The sequence below is a fragment of the Impatiens glandulifera genome, chromosome 9, assembly GCF_907164915.1.
Source record: "Impatiens glandulifera chromosome 9, dImpGla2.1, whole genome shotgun sequence".
Lineage (NCBI taxonomy): Eukaryota > Viridiplantae > Streptophyta > Magnoliopsida > Ericales > Balsaminaceae > Impatiens > Impatiens glandulifera.
In genome coordinates this window covers 31,234,515-31,259,291 of record NC_061870.1, presented here as the reverse complement: position 1 = coordinate 31,259,291, position 24,777 = coordinate 31,234,515, and the positions used below count along the sequence as shown (strand labels likewise).

The following is a 24,777-nucleotide window of genomic DNA, read 5'->3' as shown; positions in this document are numbered from 1 at the left end:
AACAAGCTTATTTCATTAGGACTGTTTATATTCCATTCTTGTTATTTTTATAATAAAAATATTCTTAAGTAATAAAATAAAATACAAAAATAAATATAATATGGATGGTACTATTGTAAATATGTGTTGACATAATATTATTGTGCGGACAAAGCTCATGTAAATATCATCATCATTTTGTCCTCAATCAATGAATAGAGCAAATATCATCATCCTTTTGTTCTCAAATCAAATCCGCACCAAACAGACCGAATCATGTCGAATCACGATTGAAAATGACAAACCAGGCCAACAACACAATATTTGAAGAGTTCCTTTTAAAACTTTCTATTTTTTATTATATATATATATAATTAAAAATAATTTAATTGAAAAATAAATTATTTAAGTTTTAATTGTTTAAATTATTATAATATATATTATATATAAAATAAATGTATTTAATTGATAAATGGAGTGATTAAAAATAAATAGAATGGGATAAACATCAAATGTTCAAATCACACCAATAATGTTTTAAATCTATATATATATATAACGATGCTTAATTTTTAAAATATTCGGATTCTCGGGTCGAGAGTTATGGTTCATTTAGATATATATGTGAGAGTAAATGAATATTTGAGTCGGATTGTGGGTTGATTTGCCCATAAACTTAAAACGGTTAAAAATAAAATTAAAAATACTATCACATTTTTACTGTAATATTTTTTTCATAATTTTTTATATTATTTCTCATACAAATGCACGGAATTTTGAAGTAAATATATGCTAGTTGAATTAAAATGAGTGTAACGATGAGGGAATTTACTATTTGAGGTTACCAGGTTTGAGATAGGGTTTAGAGTGTGTTTGGTATATGATTAGAGGTGAGATGATAAAATAAGTAAAAAAAATTATGATTTAGTTTATATTGTTTTCTTTACAATTCCTATCCTTTTTAGAGTCAGCAGCATTAAGCACTCAAAATATTATTAGGAAATATGTTATTAGGAAATATGTTAAGGCAAGTTTTGAGTTATTTTAATAATTCAAATTTTATTATTATTTTTTAATTATATTACTTAATTTATTAATTAAAATATTGTTTATTATAAGCGACTTGGAAAGAATATTTTTATTTATTTATTTTTTTTTTTAAGCTTAGACATTTGACTTAAATAAAAAAAAAAAAAAAAAAAAGTGTCTTCTAGGTCTTCTAGTCTTAGAATCAATCGTGTCTGTCCCGGACATCTGCAACATTCTCCCGGAAAAGGTTTCTTTGAGTCCGATTACTTATTTTTTCTTTTCTTTTTTTCACTTACTTATAGGATCATTATTTTCCAAATATTTTCTTTTTTAAAATCTTTACTAAACAAAGCCTAAGTTTGATTTTTATTAAAAACTATTTAAATTAGAGTGAGAATCATACTGCATAAATAAATAGATCTGGAAATTGAAGCATGAAGGCAAATTTAAAAGATGACTCTAGAAACCATTAATAATAGTACTTTTTTTTAGAGATTTGGCAATGGGCGATGCCGATGATGATGATCTTAACTAAAAACTATTTAATAGTATTAATTAATTAATTAATTGATCGAGTTGCGTAAGTTAGGAAAGAATTCAACTCCCAGTGATCGTCGTCTACGGACTGCTTGATAATTTTTCCCAGCTCTTCTGCTCTTGTTCTAACCGCATGTCCTTCACTAGATGCCATCAAATTTTCAATGCTTTTCTGAATGACGGATGAGGTTATCAGTTGATCCCGTTCTCCCCAACCCATGACCTGAACTCCCACTTTGAGTATGTGGGTCATGAGTAAGGCGTTATGTGGCTGGTCTGAGTGCATTGGCCATGTAGCCAATGGCACTCCCATGGTAAGGCTCTCGAGACATGAGTTCCAGCCGCAGTGGCTCATAAAACCTCCAACCGATGGGTGCCGGAGAATCCCGAGCTGAGGTGCCCAATCTCTGGTCACCTTTCCCACCCCTTTCACCCGCTCCTCGAACCCTTCTGGGAGCGGAAGGATTGTGGATTCAGCGTTGAAAATGTTTCCTCTATCGGCATCTCTCAAGACCCATATGAACCTCTGTTTACTTTCTTCCAACCCTAGAGCCAGCTCATTGATCTGTTCTTGGCTCATGGTTGTTAATGATCCAAATGATACGTATATCACCGATTTTGGTGGTTGTTTATCTAGCCATTCCAAGGTTGGATGAGCTTTGTCGTCGTCGTTGTTTGCTGTAACTGGGAACAACGGGGCAATCGCCCATTGCTTGGTCTTCTTGTCAACGGATGCGTCGGCATGTGTTGTTTGGGCTAGAAGGTCGAGGTAAGGGCCCTCGACTGCTCGACATGTGCTGAATAGAGTGCCATGTTTGAGATGTTCATATTGATTCTGAATGGATAAAAACTTGACAACTTCTGGGATGAAGCAATTGTCTAGATTCGGGATCGCCTCTGGCTCCAGCTCAACCACCGGGAAAGGTTTCCCGGAGAGCTGGCGCGTTATACAGAAGGTGCAAAAGGTGGAGCCACTACTGAAAGAATAGGACTCTGCATTCGGAACAGAGGCAGCATCCTGGACCACATAATTCATTAGGTAGTCGTGGATGATGACCAGTCTTCTAGTTCTAGTTCTAGTTCTAGTTGTAGTTTTAGCCACCGAGGAGGAGGAGGAGGAAAGTTCCCGTAGCAAGGCGGCTACAGGTTCTCGCAAATTCAAAGAGGCTTCAAAGGAGGGCCAAATATGTTGGGGATATTTGACAGAGGAGTATGGATTAGGAGGGGGGGAGTTAAAAGGGGGTGTGAGCAATTCGTGGAATATGATTCCCGAAGTATTGAGGAGGAGAGTGTCATGCCGGAGCTTGACCTGGCGGCAATGGATGGCGGAGGCAGCGTAGTGAACGGGGAAGCCCCGAGAGCGGATGAGGTGAGAAAGACGAAGGAGCTGGTTTAAGTGACTTTGGGCTGGAAATGGCACCATTAAGAACACTACATCATCAGAATCTGCAGCAAGCTTGGATTCATTTGGGATTCTAGTAATATTATTAGCCATTGATGAATAATGGATGGATGATGAGTTGATGTTGTTTCTTTACTCAATCTCCTTTGGCTTTATGGTTTGCACATTTATAATTTCAATACTTGTATTTTGTCCATATTTATATTTGTAATAGAGATATTTACCTTTCAATTATTCAAAGCTGCACCACTCCTACTGTTACAAGCGTAACTTGCTGGCCTCGGTCTTGGCTTGATTGCGGAAGGCCAGGACCGAGTGGTGCCTAAAAAGAATGTCGCGGGTGTGCGGCATGGGCACCGGGGTGGCGAAATGCGAAGTGTCGAAAGATTCTGTCGGGGCGCGAGTTTTAAAAGACAAGGACCGAGAGATGGATACTAGCATGCGGGTTTGTCTCGGCACGATGAGGAGTGTCGAGACCGGGCCGAAGGGGGTCGTGTGCGTGCGACCTAGGGCCGAAAGAGTAACAACAGCCGGCGCATTGAGTGTGCGCGCAGAAGGTGGGAAAAGTGTGGAGAAGGAAGCATCAGACCGAGAAAAGGTTAGCCTTGCGGAAGCATCTGACCGAGGGGGAAAGCTGACTAAGCGTAAGCATCAGACCGAGGACCGATGACTGAGGACCGAACATTCCAGACAGGGGGCCGGATCATTGTGCATGGGTCAGGCCTCGACCATGGGTCGGACCGTGGGCCGGGTTTGAACCGGTACTCGCCCAGACCCACTGGGCGACCGAAGAGAAGCGCCGCGCCAGGTCAAAGAAGGAATTAGTCTCAGCCACGACCGAGCATTTCGGGAGGGCCCGGTCAAGAACCTAAAATCTCGGAAGGCCAAGTCTTGGATGACTTTGTCAGCCAAGACCTAGCCAAGGGCTTTCTCCGTCTCCAAGTTTCTTTATGTTATTCTTAAGGGCTATAAATGTATCATGAGCTGCACAAGACGAAATAGTTAAGTTTTGGTAGAGAGAATTACCCACAACTAGTGAGCGTCTTTTTGTGTGCAGCCTTGAGATTTATAGCCATCTTTGTAATCATATTTGTGAGTGAATATATTTCAAAGTTGGGCGTTTGCCCGTAAATTTTGTGTCTTTAAGTTTCTGCATACTTCTTGATTGTGTTGTGAACTTGCTGGTTAGTTTCTGTGCGAAAAACTAACCTCGGTGTTGGAGTTGGGCTGACTGTTTTGGTGCGCAAAACAGGCCGCACAAGGGCAGAAAGTTAGAAAAATTCCGCTGCATAATTGCCTTTGTGACAGGTGGTATCAGAGCTCTGTTTCCGAGTTCTATCAAGCATGACAGAGAGGAGGGAAACCCGAGGCCTGACCTTAGAGATGGAGCCAAGGCTAAGGCGCTTGGAAGCGCTGGTCGGAGTCCCTAATAATGGAGAGGAGGCCTCCATATTTACACAGATCAGCGACCTGAATACAGAATGGCTGTCCACGCGGAATTCCATTGCTGCTGTTTCAGAGTTTGTTGGTCAGAAGGCTCTAGTGACTGAAGAGGATCTAGAGGCCCGACTAGAAGAATTGGTGACGGATGAGGAACTAGATTCCAGAGTGGAACAGCTAGTAACTCAAGAAGATCTAGATTCGAGATTGAAACATTTCGAGAATGAGATAAAGCTCTTGAAGAGAGTGGTTGATGCTTCACAATCGGCTGGCCAGGGAGCGATGGTAACCGAAGCTGACTTTGTGTCCAGATTGGAGTACTTCGACATGGAAATCAGGCTCTTGAAGAAAGCTGTTGGCAGCAGCCATGCCACAGCCCCTGTTTCTGCATCTAGATTTAAAGTGCCGGAGCCAAAGCCATTTGGTGGTGTGAGAAGCGCCAAAGAGTTGGAGAACTTTTTATGGGACATGGAAACTTACTTCGCAGCAGCGAAGATCCCGGAAGAGGAGAAAGTTTCCATCACAAGCATGTACCTTGCGGGGGATGCAAAGTTGTGGTGGAGAGCTCGCTTAGCAGATGATACGAGTGCAAATCGTGCTAAGATTGACTCGTGGGAAAGCATCAAGGGTGAGCTGAAGGAACAATTTCTGCCTCGAAACTCATCTTGGAGGGCGAGAGAGGCACTTCGAAACTTAAAACATGGTGCCTCGACCAGGGAGTATGTTAGGGATTTTACTTCTTTAATGCTGGATGTAAAAGACATGTCTGAAGAGGATAAGTTGTTTAACTTCTTATCCGGTTTGCAACCGTGGGCGCAAACCGAGCTAAGAAGGCAGGATGTGAAGAACTTGCCTTCGGCTGTTGCTGCAGCTGATCGCCTAGTGGACTTTAAAGCAATCGGGGGTGCGAACCCTGATGCCAAGAAGCACATGCAAAGAGACAAGGGAAAGGCCAAATCTTTTGAAAAAGAGGCAGCCAAGTCTGAGGGATCCTACAGCAAGAAAGAGACGAAAGGAAGTTTTGTTTTCAAGGACAGGGCCAACCAGGGGTGCTTCCTTTGTGATGGCGACCACCGTATGAAGGACTGTCCAAAGCGTGCAAGAGTAGCAGCACTCTTGGCCGAGGAAGATGAGGAACTTAGTGAAGAAGTTCCAGCCAGGGTAAATCCGATTCAACTATTGAGTGCCTTGCATGCGGAGAAATCTGTTCCAGGGATGGGACTGATGTTTGTGAAAGTTTGTATCAATGGAAGGGAGGTAATGGCGCTGGTTGATTCAGGGGCCACACATAACTTTGTTGCAGACCGAGTAATTCAGAAGCTGGGATTGGTGATGTCCCCACACAAGGGCCGACTGAAGGCCGTGAATTCTGAAGCCACGCCAAATAAAGGCATGGCCAAAGCTGATCTCCAGGTGGGAAGTTGGCAGGGGCAGGTCGAGTTTATGGCTGTCCCTTTAGATGATTATGAAGTCATTTTAGGACTTGAGTTTTTGATCCAAGCGATGGTGGTGGTGATGCCTCATTTGGGAGGAATGTTCATTGGTGATCCCAAGAACCCCTCATTTATAAAAGGAACTTATGAATCTCTAAAAAAAAGTAAGTCGGGATGCCTTGCAGCCATGCAGCTAGTTGAAAGTTGTGTTGGAGAAGAGGAGGCAGAAGCGTCGACTGGGTTGGAGAAGAAAGCCAGAAAGGGTCAAGGGTCGGCCTGTTCTAAGGTCCCGACGCTTGCGGGGTCCAGATTTTCTAAATTTGCGAAAAAGGTAACCAAGAAGGGCCCTAGACATCAGCCGCGGGTGAAGGCGATGGCTTGTTCAGTATGCAAACTGGGCAAGACCGAGAAGAAGATGGAAGTGGGTCTGCTGCAGCGACCATCACATATTCCGGGGAGAATGGGCAGGTATCTCTCAAAGGGCTTCGTTCTCGAATTCCCAAGTGCAAGTGGGAAGATCTCTACTCCGTGTGTGGGTAGAGCAGCCAAGTATACGGTCTCAAAGGGGGTGCTAAAGGTATTTCCAGCAGAGGGGACCGAGGAGTGTTTTTCCAGATACTTGGGTGCGGGGAAATTCCTGAAGGCGAGCAGGAAGACCTCGGTCCTAGGAGGGGACCGATTATACAAGTACACGGTCCTGATGAGAAAGCTGAAGGTGCGTTCGGCTAGCAAGACCGAGAAAATTATTTTTGTGTGTTTGAGCAAGGCAGGGTTAGTGCAGGCCCCAACGAGGACGTTGGCTTCGTCTGGTGGGGGTGGTGTGTTACAAGCGTAACTTGCTGGCCTCGGTCTTGGCTTGATTGCGGAAGGCCAGGACCGAGTGGTGCCTAAAAAGAATGTCGCGGGTGTGCGGCATGGGCACCGGGGTGGCGAAATGCGAAGTGTCGAAAGATTCTGTCGGGGAGCGAGTTTTAAAAGACAAGGACCGAGAGATGGATACTAGCATGCGGGTTTGTCTCGGCACGATGAGGAGTGTCGAGACCGGGCCGAAGGGGGTCGTGTGCGTGCGACCTAGGGCCGAAAGAGTAACAACAGCCGGCGCATTGAGTGTGCGCGCAGAAGGTGGGAAAAGTGTGGAGAAGGAAGCATCAGACCGAGAAAAGGTTAGCCTTGCGGAAGCATCTGACCGAGGGGGAAAGCTGACTAAGCGTAAGCATCAGACCGAGGACCGATGACTGAGGACCGAACATTCCAGACAGGGGGCCGGATCATTGTGCATGGGTCAGGCCTCGACCATGGGTCGGACCGTGGGCCGGGTTTGAACCGGTACTCGCCCCGACCCACTGGGCGACCGAAGAGAAGCGCCGCGCCAGGTCAAAGAAGGAATTAGTCTCAGCCACGACCGAGCATTTCGGGAGGGCCCGGTCAAGAACCTAAAATCTCGGAAGGCCAAGTCTTGGATGACTTTGTCAGCCAAGACCTAGCCAAGGGCTTTCTCCGTCTCCAAGTTTCTTTATGTTATTCTTAAGGGCTATAAATGTATCATGAGCTGCACAAGACGAAATAGTTAAGTTTTGGTAGAGAGAATTACCCACAACTAGTGAGCGTCTTTTTGTGTGCAGCCTTGAGATTTATAGCCATCTTTGTAATCATATTTGTGAGTGAATATATTTCAAAGTTGGGCGTTTGCCCGTAAATTTTGTGTCTTTAAGTTTCTGCATACTTCTTGATTGTGTTGTGAACTTGCTGGTTAGTTTCTGTGCGAAAAACTAACCTCGGTGTTGGAGTTGGGCTGACTGTTTTGGTGCGCAAAACAGGCCGCACAAGGGCAGAAAGTTAGAAAAATTCCGCTGCATAATTGCCTTTGTGACACCTACCACTATCACCTTATCATACAAATCATTGTTCAAATTCAAATTTAAATTTTTGGACGAGTAAGTACTTATAAAATAAATAAAATAAAAAGTTTTAAGTCATGAAATAATAATCAAACATATATTTGTTTACTTTTCTTTAGATGGTCAATTTATTCTAGAAAATGATTTTCTTTTAAGATTAACAAAAAAAAATAAAAAAAATAAAAAATAAGTATGCCAACATAAAAGATATTTTTCTAAACATACATGTGTTTAATATTTATAAAATAAATTTATTATTTCTTTAAAAAATTATTCTGACTCTTTCTTCACCGTCCATAATTATCTTATAGGTGTCTCCCACAAGAGCATCTTTCTACCTTTTCATACCACACTACTTTATTTGATATTGAAAAAGTGAAACCCTTTTTTTTTTTTAATATTGTTTATTTACATTTTCATTGTTCTAATTCTTGATATGAATCTTAATTAATCTGGTCCTTATTTTTTAATATCACTAACCAGAGTAAAAATGAATAGGCCGAAAACCAAATTTCCGGGTCTATTGTTTGCGTCGGTATTTTTCACGTCGCTAAATTTTTTAGATACAAGATTAGCGTCGGTACATTCAGCGACGAATATAAGCGTCGGTATATGTTATTGTAAACCAAACCAATAATTTGTTTTGTTGTTTCTATTATTATTTTCGCATTTTAATGTTACCTAAAAATCCATATATAGCTAGAAATTAAGGTTTTATTCTAAACTCATTTCATCTTAAACACATCAAACCAACAATCAAGAAACATATTCACCCAAACCCTCTATATTTTGAGAACTGATATGAAGAAAAGAGGTGTAAAAGCTGAAAGATAAGAATTAATACATAATAAAAGGATTGATATATATATAGCTTAAAATTAATAATCGATCTAACTAGCTAGCCATGAAGAAATGACATGGATCTGTAATATAATAGTTGTGATTTGTCATTATAAACGTTACATATTATTCTGATCATAAGACGCCATACTGCACACACCACTAAAGAAAAGAGTGTTAAAATGAGAATATGTAATTAAAAATGTATGTGATTTCGTACCCGAGGCGCAATAAAGTGTCGGAATCTCCTCCTTTGTGATCAGAATTATGGCTCGAACTGCATATGACCATTGATGGAGGAGTTTTTGGGCTGCTACTCATCATCAATGCACATGATGATCTCTTCCTATCCTGCTGAAGCTCTTTAATCTACACAACAATTGTCCATAATTTCAAATATAATTGTAAACAAGGCTACTGGATTCGATCGAATTGTAATAACCTGTTCGCGTAGAGTTTGATTCTCTAACATTGCCTTCTGCTCCTGGGATCATCCATGAACAATATTATTAATAATTAACTAACTAGATGTGGAATTGGAGACAAATTATTAATCTAATTTGTTAATCACCTGTAATCTAGATCTTTCAAGCTGCTCCATCAACATTTGTTCCTTCAACCAAGAATAAATAAAGATTGAAAAAATATCATTCTTTTAAAAGAAATGAAATGAATATACATATATCAGTATATATACCTTCCTCTCCTTAACAGACAAAATGCCATTGTTAAGTTGATGTTCTAAGCTTTGCAGTTCCTTAAAGGTCATGCCATCCAATTCTTTCCCCATCATTCTTCTGAAAATTAATTTACAGAGATGAAGAATTAGGGTAGATAAGTCTTTTTAATTTCCTAATCTACCCTTAACGGGATTCGAACATTTGTTCTCTTAAACAAAACTTATTACTGACTTGTTAATCCTTCGCAACCTTGCAACATCAGCTCTTAGAGCATCCACTTCTGCCTCATAGTCATGTGCTGCTTCTATCTAATAATTCATATATATCAGAAAAAAAAATTGATATTTGTTACAAAACATTTCATTAATAATTAATTACCTGATGATGATCATGAACAGCAATATTTGCAACTGAAACCAATCTTGAAGTATCATGATCATGAGGAAGTGGACGCCTGTTATATCTGGCTAGGATTTGCTCCATGCTTCATCATTATTCATGTAATATTAATTAATACACAAATTATAACACTAAGTATGAATTAAAAGAGATATTAATACCAAGAACTAGCGAATTCATAGAGTTTTCCAGTGGTGTTGAAAATAATAACCCCGATTTCAGCATCGCAAAGTATGGACAACTCTTTCGCCTTCTTTAGAAGTCCCGATCTTCGTTTCGAGAAAGTAACTTGCCTGCTATTCACATTCTCAATCCTCTTTATCTCAATCTTTCCTCTCCCCATAATTAAATTACTTACTATTACTATTACTACTACTACTAGTTGTTTAAAGATGATCTGTATATATTATAATAGGCCAAAGTAGTGGCATGAATATTCAGCTTTCTAGGTTTGGTTTGATTTCATTTGGACTAAAGATGGCAACCGTTGCTAAATTAGGAAGGTATTACAGAAAGCCAACAGTTGGCTTACTATAAGAGGCTTCACCCTATTTATGGTAATACTTTCTTTTTTCGTTTTTTTTAATATGGAAACTCTTATATTCTATAACCGAAAGGTTTTATTTTACATGCCTATTGTCTTCGTTACTTTGTTGGGATTTCAATCTTTAAGGTTCAATTTGTTCCATTTATTGGAAATGAAGAACTTAAATAAGTAAATAAATGGGGGATTATAAGCATCCAAATATATTATTATATTATCTGAGTGGAGATTTGGGATTCATTTCTGTTATTTTGGTAATTAATAGTTGGCCTTTCTATATTTATCATTTTTAATAAACTTCCTCTTAATTACTTACTTTCCCAATTCATCAATATCATCAAACATTATTATTTTAATTGTTATTTCATCTAAATCCAATATCTTAAACCTAAAAAGTGTTACCTCGTATAAATTGGAACCACTGTTCAAATTCCAAATATGTTAAAGTTAAAAACAATATGATTACACAATTAGCTCATTGATAAACCTAATGACTCCAAAAATTTGAATAAAAATATATATGAAGTTGATGGCAACTACATTTATTTGCATGAAATACAGCGGTTAACGATTTTAGCGATTTACTGTATTTAAAGAAAATTGTGTGGTTATATATTTATTTGTACAAGAAAAACACAATTGAAAAGCTATTAATAATCTATCTACCAACTTTCCTCTTCTTTTAAGTTCTTAGGGAACTAAAGCAATTACAGATTAGCAGGCATCTTCAACTATCTGAGAACCTTAAATGGAATTACCAGTAAAGGCAGGTTCAATAGTTTCATTAACACTCTTTGTTGCCCTCTTTGACTTTTTTGCTTTTCGGGGTTGGCTGGAATCAGCAGCAGCCTCCTGCTGAGATCCTATGCCTGCTCTCACGTCATCATCGTCGTCATGTTTTGGAACCTTTGATGGTCTCTGCTTTTTACCTGAGGCTTTTCTCTGCATAATACAGTATAATTTAGATCATGATGTAGAAAATGATTTTTACCAAATAATCTGATCATCATCAATAACAACTCTTATGCCAAACAAAAAAGAATCACCATCAGTTTTAACTTTGTCGAATTTATTGTGAATGACAAAATACTAGTTTCCATAGACTCAGCTATAAATTCAGCTTTAATATTTGATCAATGAGTCATAAAAAAGAAAGATCTTCTTTCAACTGGTACAAAAGAAGTGTAGAGGTAAGTTTCTTTAGCATCCAGCTGTTCAAAGTCTAGCCATAGAGAACAGTAAGTTAGCTCAAGTAAGGAAAAGGAAGCTAGAGAAATGCTTACACACCTTTTTACTGGTCTTGGTTTTCTCAGGTTCGAAGGATTGTGGGTCGGAACCGTTCATCATATGTGCTCCATTTGTAAGATCTTCCAGGGAATCATCGTCATCAGCATTCATGAGAATGCCCTTTGTTCCACTATTTCTCATTTGTCTATCCCTAGCCTGATGAAGGGAACAAGAAGCCAATACATATGAGGAGTGGATGAACACATTATGTTTAATAGCATATATTGGTCAATGAAAAAAAAATCATAAAACCTGTAGTGGGATCTCTTTTAATTTCTGCTCCAATTGGGGATCATCAATGAGCAAGGAAACCACATCCTCTGGAGCCAGCAGCTCCCCTTGAACATGACCTCCTGTCATTACAAGCTGCTGTACGGTGTTCTTTTGGCTTGCCCTTTGCAAAATCTTCTCTTCTACAGTCTCCTTGCATATCAAACGATACACAGTAACCTAGAACGAAAATAAATAATTATAAGAACCAACATAAAGTTGCTGAGAAAACCATAAATCAGAGAGGAAAATAACTGACATCTTTAGTCTGACCCAGACGATGGGCTCTATCCATAGCCTGCAAATCAAGAGTTGGGTTCCAGTCACTTTCATAGAAAATGACTGTATCAGCAGCTGTCAAATTGATACCCAGACCACCAGCTCTAGTACTCAGCAAGAAGACGAAGATATCATTCCTGTAAGTACAATTACATTTTGCCCAATCAGATTTCTTAACAGCTACTAGATGCTGATTATTCCGACATTTGAATAGACACGCACCTATCTTGGAAGTCTCTGACCATGTCTCGACGGTCCATTATAGTGGATGATCCGTCAAGTCTCAAATATTTATATTTCCGGTAATTCATGTAGTCCTGCCCAATGGAAAAGTGCTCAAGTAAGAGAACAATCAAATAAGACTAAATTCAACATATAAATTTACAATGTAAATAATTGAATCAGAAGACACATTTTGAAGTCAGGGAAACAAAACAAAAAAAAAAATCCACTATTAGATGAGATAACTCTTTTTGAAAAACTGAAAAGCTTGTACATTTGGAAGAAACCAATGGCTCAGCTGGAATTTGTGTCTATTTGTTTCTGTTGGAGAGATGATTATGGTCAATGGAGTGAGAGGTAAGGGCTTGAACATGTAAGAAAAAAAATGCAATTTAGGAGAATCGAACCCAGGACATAATATACATTGTTTATCTTAAAAACCACTAGACTATTATAAGTTTAAAAGTTTTGGATACAAAGGTTTAGTAGGTAATAAAAAAAAATTCCTTTCTTTGGCTGGGCTTAAGCCCAATAAACCCCTACATAGATCATCCACCCCTACTAGGGTAGCTCAAGTAGTAAGAATCAATGTCCAAGAGACCAAAAATCACGAGTTCGATTCCCATTTAGAACGCCTTATGTTGAAGTGGAGTTTATGAATGTGGGGATCATGCTAACTTTCTAAATTAAAATATATATATATAGTAGTAGTATAGACTCCAGAAGTTGCGCATTATTTATTTATTTATTATTATAATTTATAGCACACATCTCCAAAATGAATTATATCTCTATTATGAAGCACTAAGCACAAGACAAATTGTCAAATATGGGAGGAGGCAGTAGGGAGAATTATTTTACCTCTATAATATTCAACATTTTTGTCATCTGTGCAAATAGAAGAACTCGGTGATTTTCTGCTCTCAAGCGTTTCAACAATATATCCAATGTTTGAAGCTTTCCAGAATCCTAGGAGAAACAAAAGGAATTTCAGATTCTAGTTTTCAAAATACAAACAATCAATCCTCAAAGAAATTATTGAATAATAAAGTCATACAATAAGCATCCTTGCTGGATCAAAGCTTCTAATAGGTGGACTTGTACCAAAGACATTATAGGTCAGGTGAAGGGCAGGCTGTGAAACTACTACTGCAGAGTCTATTTCTTCAATGAGATGGTGAGGACCATTTGGTTTTCTGGGACCATTAAATTCTGATGTTCGGGCAAACCCAGTGAAAAGTCTCTTAGTCCAAGGGTTCTGTAGTTCTTCAATCATATGATAGGAAAAGTTTCTGTCAGAGCAGTTGGCATCAATCTGGTAATAACAGAGAAATAATTATTCAAGTTATCAGTATAAGAGCTCCTAGATCATTATCATCTATATCTATATTATAAGCAAAGAGATCATTTTAAATCTTGCGACGAAACTTGATATAATGAGACCAACAACCTCTAGAACACCTAAATTTAAAAGAGTGTCAATTATAAAAAAAACTCACAGGAGGTGCTCTGGCTTTTGGAATGAAACTGTACACCGAATTCAGTAGTCTGACATTAGCTTGAATCCTATCCTGATCCGACATGACTAAAGCCTCAAAGGGAGGTTCACCTTGCCCTGTTGCAAATCTCCGCCTAAGGAAATTAGTTTGGGATCTTGATGGAATCAACATCATCCTTGAGACTACTCTCACTTTCTCTCTCTCAAGTTGGATGTCATGAGCAGCATCATAGTCATCTTCCACAAGAAAATTGACTATGCCATCTAGAAAAGATCTATCTCCTCTCGCAATTGAAAACAATAGCCTCTCCGTGAATGAACCAGTTGCCAGAAATGCCACTTCTGCAGGTGACAAATCTAACAAACGAGCAAATCCAAATGTTCCACTTTCAGCAAACCATCCATCAAAGGTTGAACACCATGGAAACATAGAATGATAGACATTTTCTGGGGAAAAAATGTTGAAAAGCTTCTGAAACGATCCTCTATTAGTACCATCTCCTATTTCAGAGGAGTGCGATTGGGAACCTTGGATGACTTCTTTGTATACAAGTTTGGGTATCTGGTAGTTCATCAATGGATATGCAAGTCAGTTATATATTAAGATTATTCAATTTGAAGAGCATGTGTTTGATAGTTAGGCTTGTCACTTAACAGTGTTAGAGAATACAAATTATCACTCAATCTAAAAAAATATGTACTTATTCAAATTTAGTTAATTTGATCATTGTTATTTAAAATCACTTAATAATTTGGATTCAGCTCAAATTAAGCTAGAAAGGATAAACATAACTCAGTAACATAGTAAGAGCAACAGAACATATAAATGGAAGTTACAAGAAACAATAACTGAGAGGTCTTACTGTTCGGTGGTTGTTTTGTCGTCTACTAATCTGCTTACCGAGCTTCTCACAATTTTAATTTTTCAACAAAAAAGTTTTATTTTATTTTTTGCAATTCCTCATGGAGGAAGCTAGCACGACAACCCACAACCATGACCCCCACTTAAATCAGGACTAAAACGTTCTTAGTGAGAATCAAACTTAAGACTTTTTCATTTGAGCTACCCACAGGGTAGGTTTGGTCATTGATAGTTATATCCTGTAGAATTATCTTTTCCATATTTCATAATAGGATCACAAGAACTGTAAATGTAAACAATAAAAAGAGAAAGACAACTTGTCATTCAACCAGAAAATAACATATCCAAAGAAAATAGTGAGGAAAGTAACTGGAAAATTGTAGTTCACAAAAACAGAAATACCTTGTATGAGATAAAGAAAGTAACTGGAAAATTGTAGTTTACAGAAACAGAAATACCTTGTATGAAATAAGATTTCGGCCACCAGAGTAGTAGATGTCCTCCAATTCACCAAATGGAGGGGGCAAAAGGGAATTTGCAACTTCACCAAAATGAAAGTATGTGGTTCCTTCATTTCTTTCAAATAACTCTGGATGATTACAAACCTACCATAACATAGATAATCAAGCATAATACATTTCGAATTATAGATATCAAGACATGAGGGAACGTTATAAAATGTTACCTTTCTCAGTTGAATGACAATATTCATTAGGTTCATAATTTTTGCATCATTTAGATGTCCACGTTTACTGTTAAACAACTCAGAAAGAGATATCTTGTTCTTTATTGCTTGATAGAAAGCCTGCTGACGAGAACTCAACTTGCAGTGCACAGTGATTTCATTTTTGGTAGTTAACTCAGAGACCACGTCCTTTTTAACTCGACGAAGCATGAAAGGCTTTAAGATGGCATGCTGTCAGTATAGAAAGACCAAGGGAGATTAGCACAACAGTTCCTTCAAGATTCCAATCAGCCAAAATGATCATTGAGCATCAATCTTCATAACCATCCGAGCTCAAACAAAAATGACCCAAAGTTTCTAATAGACAATTATGATTTATGGAAACAACAAAGATAATCTAACATTGGGTTTTCAAATTACACAGGAAGATGATTTTATGTGATAGCAGCACTTAGGTTAGTGTAAAAGGATCGATATATTAAAACAGTGAGTGTGCAATAAAAGGTTTAGTAGTTGAGGTCATAGATTAGAGGCAAGTTATTATTTGTTGGAATATATAGAACCATTATGTTTCAATAAATGGTCAGCATTTGGAAATTTCTTATTTGTAACTCCAAAGGAACAAAATATCAAATTTAGATATCAAGATAATTGATAATACGAATTCTACTTAGAAATTTCAGATCAGACAATTCTACTACTTTGGACACAAGCTACATTTACCCTCATCCACACATCAGAAATCTAACTCTTCAATGAAAGGCCATATTTGGGCCCTAAATTTGTTTTAAAGCCTAAGTAATGTTCTCTACTATAAGATGTCTCAAAACAGAGATCAAACTTGTAAAATTGTCCCAAAACTGGTCAAATTTAACAGAAAATCTAGCGGTCATTACTTTTTCTTCCATCTGGAACATTTTTGTTACTCTTATTGTTAACAGGGCAACCACATGAATTGGATTAGATTTCCCTTTTTGAATCCCTAAACTTGTCAAAAGTATATAAAATATTTAGCAACCCTCTCTTATTTGTTAGTAAGTTATAAAACTACAGAACAAGATTTGAATGGCCGGAAGGAAATTGAGGTGAAGTATAGTACTCCGAAGATTTTTCATGTCAAGAAATAAATATTTTTGTACAAGAATAAATAAACTAGTAAATGAATTTCTTTAATTAGCGTCTAAACAAGCACTTAACATGAGATCAGGATATTATATCAACTTTAAACTGACTTACCAATCTGTTAAGCTGGTGCTCATTTAAAGTACCCCCGTGCTCTGCATGGCTCTCTATTCTGATCAAACAACAGAAAAAATAAGATGTACAAGATTCTTACATGATCTACCTGAAGATTAAATAGGATTTCCAAGAAAGAATAAGAGATACCCTTTTGAAAACCACTCATTGAACTGTTCATGGCTGTCAAATAATGTAGGCATGATGAAATGCAGTAGGGCCCATAACTCCGCCATGTTATTCTGGACTGGTGTGCCAGTCAAAAGCAAGCGATTTCGACAGTGAAAACTAAGAAGAGTCTTCCATCTTATACTGTAGCATCATAAATGTTAAATGGAAGAAAGAGGATTAGTAAAGGCAATAAATACTAACTTCAGACAATTCAATTAAAAACATGGTTTTGGGGGCAAAAGGTAGATACTGTTGAAACAAATTATGTTCAAAGAAAGATAAAATAAAAGTTTTGTTGCTGAACATAATAAATAGTGACATTCAAAATGAGAACCCTAATGGTTACTGAACAAGTTTAAAAAATTGAGGATGGTGGGTTCAAGAACAGACTAGACCAAGTTATTTATTTACCAAGCCATTGAAACTAATATTCCTGTGGCATTGAAAGGGAGTTGTATCAGAATAATTCAATTTAAAAGAATTGCTAACTAAAGTATCGACATAAAAAACTTTACAAGAAAAAGAGAATTGACATCAAAATTTGAAGAAGAAACTAAAACATTAGTTCAATAGCTATTGTTTCAGGGATCAGGATAACAATACAACAAGATGTAAATTCAGCACCTGTTTGCACTTTTGATAGCTTGTGCTTCATCCAATACCATATATTGCCATTTCACACGCCGAAAGTACTTCTCGTCAGACACTAACAACTGGTAACTAGTAATGAGAATGTGAAACCCAGCCCCCCTGAAAAGAGAATTGAAGGGATGAATATATAAACAGCATTGTATGCTAATTCAAGAGCAAAAGGTACCATTCAATTGGGAGTAATAATATAGAACTCCAAGTTGGGCGTTCAAATAGCGTCTTAATAATTCAAGAACTGAACAACTAAGTCACTACCTTTAATAATAAAAAAGGAAACATTCACTGGATCTGAAATGAAAAGAACTCAGTTGAATTATTTATTTATTTATCAGTAGATGACTATTTCTAAAATGATGGTCCGGTACAAACAAATCTCAAGGTGCATTCATCTTAAAACTGATAATCAGGAAACAATAGTATCAAATGGTTAAAAGGAATCGCTATCGCTATTTTGAATGGAAGCGAAGGGCCATGGCAGTGGGGTGTCATGCTAGTTCTCCATAATTCAAAAAAAAAAATCGCTGTCATAGTATTTAAGAAGGGAGGCTGGAATTGCTAAGAATATTTTATTGAGAATCCAAACTACATGACCCAAAAGGCAGTCAAACCAATTGAGTAGCCGTTTTGTGAATTATTATTACAAGCATATAGTGATGCTCAAAGAAAGCAATGAATGGAGACTGGAGGTTTTCTTGGTCCAACCATTGACCTTTTACCAGATTAGTTACTCATAGGAAGTAAATAGGAGTAGAGCTAGTAGCAAAATAGTAAATATGAGTAAACAACAAAGGTGTACATGATGTGAAGTGCGAGGCATACAAAAAGAGTTGTGAGACTTGTAATGGCACCCCTACAGAATGAACTCTTTTTGATCTCCCTTCACTCCCTTACCTTAATTTCTTCCTTGGTATGTAACAGTTACAAGGACTGCTTTTGTTAATTTACCATACCCACTTCCAAAGGGAAAATTATATTGTTTTCCTATTCGTCTGAAGAGACCAAAAACGGGAGTTCAAAAAATTAATTGGGGTTAAAGCTCGTGAAAACACATGAGTGAATTGTTTTAACTGCAACACAAATGCAACTCCCGTTTCTTTTTCCCCACATTAATGAAAAATGGACCTTTTTACAAATTTTTATAATTGTTGAATTGCAAATTAAATTCAAGTTTAAGCCACTCACAAGTTCAAAGTACTGGTGAGTAGCCAAGCATGAGTGAACTCGCAAACTCGACCAAAGTCTGCGGGTTGACTGTTGAGTTTTATAGCTTCAGCATGGACCTTACGTGATTCTAGCAGTCATTGATAAAGCTGAGCAGGTGGAAGAGTCATCATAACCAAGCAAATGAAACTATAATATTTATATTGTTAACTGGTGGTAACTTTTTAAGTTGGGTAGAGCACAATAACACATAAATTACAGAAGTGTTGTATTTACCTTCGGTAAAGACGCTTCGGGTTAATGTTCTTCCTAAGTACAGTCCTCTCCTGTAGTCCACCCCAATAGGGAAGAGTTCTCAGATCAGGGCAAAAACGACGTATTTCATCGGACCAATTGTTCAATACCGAAGCAGGTGCAACAACCAGAAAAGGACCCCATATATTCTTTTCCTGCGTGACACAAACAACAGATGCCTCCATATAACCAAACAAGGCCAACCTAGTTTAGCCAAATAAACAATACTTACTTCAGCCAAGTGAGCTAAGAAAGCCATGGCTTGGATAGTCTTTCCCAGACCCATTTCATCAGCAAGAATGCCGTTCAAACCCTTGAAATGAAACAGGAATAAATTAAGAAAAAACATTTGTTATGTAGAATCTTCAGATAAGAAATAACTCGATCTCCACCTGCTCATAACAATTTACTAGCCACTGTAGTCCTTTCAGCTGATATTCCTTCAGCGTACCTTTAAACAGATCTGGTGTTTGCACTGTTGAAGTCACTGGCATGGTTGACCTGTCAGCATTGTAAGTCACATCAGTTGAAAGCAGAATAACATGAAATATTTACAAGTTGATACTTCTATGGTAAATTCACAGTCCAACAAAGATTTGATTCTCCCTCCGTCTCATTTTTTGGGCTCCTTAAGGTTTTGGGGTATGTAAAGGAGGAATTGTATGAAATTATTGGAGACCTAAATACTCTTAAAATGTAAGGAGAGAAAATTAATTGATGTAGGTTAATATTGGGGTTGATGTAAGAGACTAACTTTTTATCAAAAAGATGAAAAGTAAATGAAGTAATGTGGAGATTGTGTTGTTAAAATAGTGAATGAATTGACCAAGAAATCAAATAACTATAAAATGGGACGGAGTCTAACAAGATTGATTATCCCAGCACTTCAAATAATCTGCTTATGGAAGCAACACTTACGGATGCAACAGATCCATATTATTAGATCCCTCCATAGATATATCCTGCTGGCAGTTGTCTGGATCAGCAACAGCTTGCCGCAGTCTCAAACACTCACTATCAAATACACTAGTCAGTTTTTTCTGCTTGGAGACTGCATCTTGAGCAGCTCTTAGAGCTTCCATTTTAAGCTCAGCCTCCTCCGGGTCTTCCTCTCCAGTAGTAGGTTCTGAAGAAGTTAAAAGCATTTCTTGTTCATTCAATTTATCATCAACCTTAGCCAAAGCTTCAGAAGGCTGAACCGTTGGCTTGTTCTGCATAAAATGACTGTATAATTCCGTCTGTGACAAAAGAAAATTCAGTCTTTGTTGCTGCCTTTTTGCCTCACGGAGCTCCTGTTCACGCTTCAGAGCTTCTGCAGCTTCTTTTTCCTCTTTTTTTCTCACTTCCGCCTGTGATCAGGAATTGCATAGCATAAGCTTGCGATGATATTAGATATAAGAATGACATGAGATCACTTGGAAAAGGAATTCTTTGTGTCGACGCTATAATAAGCAAAAAGCTTTAAGATGTATTTTACATTTCTGATTCTTTCCAAAAAGAAATCCAACAACAAATAAATCATTTAGTATATCCATGAACTATTCCTCTTCCAAGTGCTTAATTAAAGATATTTCAGACATCAGAATATAAACAGTGAAGAACAACTCTGGATAAACTTTGGAAATGGATAAAAGAACTTAAAAGAACATATTTAATAGCCATTCAAATAGTAGTCTACAGATTTCTGTCAAAATCAATATTTTTACCAGAGTAGTGCAAAACATTTACGAGAATCTTTCAAAATGACTGCATAAAATAAGACAGATGAATACTGTCTGCTGTGCATAAAGAAATACTTACCCTTTGCCATAAAGTAATTAGCAATCAAGTCAGATGCATGTTCACATAATCAAAACACAGGGACATGAGAATATGCCTGGACATGTAATGAAATTGCATGTGGCGTGACATATTAATTGATTATTTCATTTTATGGATGTGGTGGACAAAAGGGAGAACTTTGAGAATATTTATGCAGCCATTTCAGAGATCTGGAACAGGATATTCTATGTGCACCATGATGTTATATAGACTACTTAACACCTCATTTTAACTGGCTAAACAGACAGAAGGATCCGTACCATCTCTTTGTCTACTCTTTTCCAGAACACCAACATGTCTCTGGACAATTTTCTGGTTCTGATTCCAGCACCCCTCATCACTTTCAATGATCTACTGACCTTCATTTTCACCTGTACAAGTAGAGAATTTACTGAGCTCACATAATATGGTTAGGGACAAAAAAAAGAATTACTCAAAACAATGCAAAGGAACATACAAAAGAAGTTTCCATATCTACAGGTAGGAGATAAGTAAAAGACTAGCCAAAACATAACCATAGTATACAGGTTATATAAAATATAATTACTGAAACACAAATAAACATGCCTCTCGTTGGCAGGTTTCAGAGAACTTTTTTGCATCAGCTAATTGCCTTCTGTGGAAAGATGTGAATAACTTGTGGTGCTTCGGTATGTCTCTTCTCACAATATTCACCCAACATCTTGCAGTCTTCTCCATTTCTTCATTCTCAATTGTAGACGGATCTTTCCCCAACTTTTGCTTCAATGGTAGACTGCGTTCAATGATCTGTAAAGTAAGGTTCTTCTATTTAGGAGAGATGAACAAAATGATTCAACATCGCACAAGAAAATCATTTGAAATCAACACAAATATAATGTATGACAATACCAACCTCATATGTGTCTCCCTTCTCCAACACCTTAACATAGTAGACCTGCAATAACCCACCTTCCGATAATATAAACCTCCGTATTCTTCCTGCTGCTCCCTCAGGAATGGAGGAATCTGATCCATTATCAGTCACTTTCAATTGGAATTCCTGACCAGAATTACTTGCAGCTTGGTTTTTCAATCTCGAATAAAGTGATTCAAATTGTCGTTTAGGATCTGCCATCCCATGATGCCTGCTAGACTTATAACTCATTTCATCTACCATCAATTTAGCCAAGGACCCCAGATCAAGGGTGCTCTTCAAATAATCCTCTTCAATGTGCATATCTGTCACTTTGGGCATGTTGCTTGATGCTGCCATACTATCAAAAGCTGGGTAAATTAAATAAGTGATGGCGTCATTAACATTCAAGTAAGCAGGTTCTAGAAAATTCCTGCAAGATAATATCAAAAACTGTGAAAACTACTTACTGATAAAATAAGAAATGAATTAAGGATGTCAAGCTAGCATTAGCATCAAACAAAGGAATACAGAAACTTAGTCCGTACAACCGATGGGGGAAAAAAGAGAGCTAAAAAACTGTAAAAACTGCTTGAAATAGATACTATTCGTAATGGTTCTGAGGGAAAACAATAACCAGTCAAAGCCATACCTCATCGTAAAATCAACTCCTACATAGTTGGACGGCCTACGTTGACTAGTTTCATTGACAAAATCAGACAATTGCTTAATACCGGGAAGCTCAATGTGCCGGCCATTCCGAGCTTTGGAACTTGTTCTCAAGGCTGACATCCCAATTTGATCAGATGCAAGGCTTGAGGCATGATTGAGTCTCCTCTTAAGGATGTGTTCACCAAGCATAGCACGATAATTCTCCTCTGTAATATGTTCTTTGTAACTACCATTCACATCCTCCTCACTATCATGTCCAATCCGTCTCTTCTTCTTTGATGAACGAATTTGATCAGATACCACTACATTAGTGTTGTTTACCATTATTCCACATATTTATTAGTATCTTCAAACTTCTTTTTAAATAATTTCAAACCTATTTAGCAAAAGAACTACCTGAGTTGTCTCTGCTCTCATCCTGACTTCTGTTCCCGTAGTATTCCAAATCATCGTCTCGTTGTGGTAGTTGAAAGTTCATAAGAGGCTACAATACAAACCAAAAGCCAATGACAAATCAATACTTGACATATCAACTTATTTGAAACAACGAAAGCGGAACACAATTACACAATGAGAAAAGGAAAAAACCTCAAGATTGAACAGATTTGGGAACGAATACGAGCTCTTCGACCGCCTCTTGGAGTCCATAATCTCCTTCCGATAATAGAAGAACGAGAAGAAGTCTTAAGGCGGGCATCCAGCAAAAATGCAACAAGAAAATAGCCTAAACCTAAGAGAAAGATGATGAGGAAACCGAATGGGAGTTCTGCTGCCGCGCGGATTAGGGAAAGGGATATAGCGACGAAGGAACATAGATAGTAGTAGTAAACCGAACTATGGATTATGGAAGGAGAGAAAGTGTGATAGCGTGCTAATATGCGCCGACTTCGAGTTATATCGTACGCTATATATAATACACGGTGAGAAAGAACCTCGTGTTTATAAAGAGATCCTTAAACTTTATAAAATTGTAATTGGCCCCTGAAAGTTATGTATGATCAAAAGTAATCCCATCTTCGCGTTATTTAGTAAATTAATCTATTTTTAAAAAGATAATTAAATATTAGCGTCCTAATAAGTAACATGCAAAATAAAAATAAAATAATCGTATATTCATGTTATTTTTTAATTTAAATTTTTTTAAACATATAAACAAACATCAAACTTATTGTTAATTCTCTTTTCTAGTCTAGCGACTATCGGTCTCTAATGTTCTCAGTTAAAACCCATTAAGCTATAGGTTATGCTTGTCCGGTTAAATGTGTTGGTAAAAACTGATACATTCATGGACGGACCAGGAAGGGGTAGACTTGAAAAAAATTTAAGGTGAGATTAAAATAATAATAAAATTTTTTGAAAAAACAAGTATACAAAAGTAAAATTTTATTATTTTTTTAATAATTAAATTAAAAAAACAATGAATTATATTAATTTTTTTATAAGAAATTAAAAGTAATGTCATATTTTTAGTGTAAAAAAAAAAAAAAAAATTGGAACTACCCGAGACTTTACGTAGGTTCGTCCTGGATACATTCTATTGGATTGATCCATCTTAGCTGCAACATACCAAAAAAAAAAAAAAAATTTATTCCATCAAAAGCTACTCTTTCAATCTTCATCTGAAATTTTGCGATTTATTATTTTCACGGATCGTATAGAATTTTATTATGCTCCTTCAAAATTCAGCAAATGGATTTCAGTTTCTTTTTTTTCTGTGACTGACTGCTGTCTTTATTTTTCAATTTTCAGTTGAATTGCATTTATTTGATTATATGGTAATAGCTATACAATTTGAAAGGAGATTCTCATATCTATATAAATATAATGATGCATAATTTTTAAAGTGTCTGGATTGTCGGGTCGAGAGTTGTGGTTAATTTGGATACTTGGGTCGGATTATGGGTTGACCCGCCTTTAAATTTAAAACGGTTAAAAATAAAATTAAAAATGTTAGAGGTATGTTTCGAACTTGCAACCTAACAAAACAAATATAACTCTTTAACCAACTAGGTTACAAAGACTTTATATTTTAAATTCAACACAAAATTTGATAAACGCGGGACGTTTTAATATTAATACAAGTTCAACTTTTTAACTAACTAATCTATATATATATAATGATGCTTAATTTTTAAAGTGTCCGGATTGCCGGGTCGAGAGTTGTGGTTAATTTGGATACTTGGGTCGGATTGTGGGTTGACCCGCCTTTAAATCTAAAACGGTTAAAAATAAAATTAAAAATGTTAGAGGTATGTTTCGAACTTGCAACTTAACAAAAACAAGTACAACTCTTTAACCAACTAGGCTACAAAGACTTTATATTTTAAACTCTATATATATATAATGATGCTTAATTTTTAAAGTGTCCGGATTGCCGGGTCGAGACTTGTGGTTAATTTGGATACTTGGGTCGGATTGTGGGTTGACCCGCCTTTAAATCTAAAACGGTTAAAAATAAAATTAAAAATGCTAGAGGTATGTTTCGAACTTGCAACCTAACAAAAACAAGTACAACTCTTTAACCAACTAGGCTACAAAGACTTTATATTTTAAATTCAACACCAAATTTGATAAACGTGGGACATTTTAATATTAATATAAGTTCAACTTTTT

At 37.1% G+C, this 24,777-nt stretch overlaps 2 protein-coding genes, 1 non-coding gene and 1 pseudogene across 3 annotated transcripts; 1 reads left to right on the top strand and 3 right to left on the bottom strand.

Annotated features, from left to right (window-relative positions):
* Positions 1-1,531: 1,531 nt before the first annotated feature.
* On the bottom strand, positions 1,532-3,106 carry LOC124915438 (zeatin O-glucosyltransferase-like). The gene has a single exon (XM_047456150.1). It carries the CDS (start codon positions 3,038-3,040, stop codon positions 1,568-1,570), a length of 1,473 nt encoding a protein of 490 aa, XP_047312106.1. The 5' UTR covers positions 3,041-3,106; the 3' UTR covers positions 1,532-1,567.
* A 5,482-nt stretch (positions 3,107-8,588) lies between these two features.
* LOC124916232 (MADS-box transcription factor 23-like) lies at positions 8,589-9,980 on the bottom strand. Its single transcript, XM_047456962.1, has 8 exons — positions 9,799-9,980; positions 9,617-9,722; positions 9,470-9,546; positions 9,256-9,355; positions 9,130-9,171; positions 9,001-9,042; positions 8,779-8,927; positions 8,589-8,720 (listed from the first exon to the last, which is right to left on the bottom strand). Exons 1-8 carry the CDS (start codon positions 9,978-9,980, stop codon positions 8,678-8,680), a joined length of 741 nt encoding a protein of 246 aa, XP_047312918.1. The 3' UTR covers positions 8,589-8,677.
* Positions 9,981-10,656: 676 nt separating this feature from the next.
* LOC124915450 lies at positions 10,657-23,012 on the bottom strand (annotated as a pseudogene).
* Positions 14,565-14,654, top strand: LOC124916888. Its single transcript, XR_007096963.1, has one exon. It is a non-coding gene; the product is annotated as a small nucleolar RNA snoR109 (small nucleolar RNA).
* Positions 23,013-24,777: the final 1,765 nt, after the last annotated feature.

Coding starts and splice junctions, on each gene's coding strand:
- LOC124915438 (XM_047456150.1), bottom strand. CDS start 3,040: ATGGCTAATAATATTACTAGAATCCCAAATGAATCCAAGCTTGCTGCA.
- LOC124916232 (XM_047456962.1), bottom strand. CDS start 9,980: ATGGGGAGAGGAAAGATTGAGATAAAGAGGATTGAGAATGTGAATAGC. Junction 9,723..9,798: donor TATGAATTCGCTAGTTCTTG/GTATTAATATCT, acceptor ATAATGATGAAG/CATGGAGCAAATCCTAGCCA. Junction 9,356..9,469: donor AGGTTGCGAAGGATTAACAA/GTCAGTAATAAG, acceptor ATTAATTTTCAG/AAGAATGATGGGGAAAGAAT.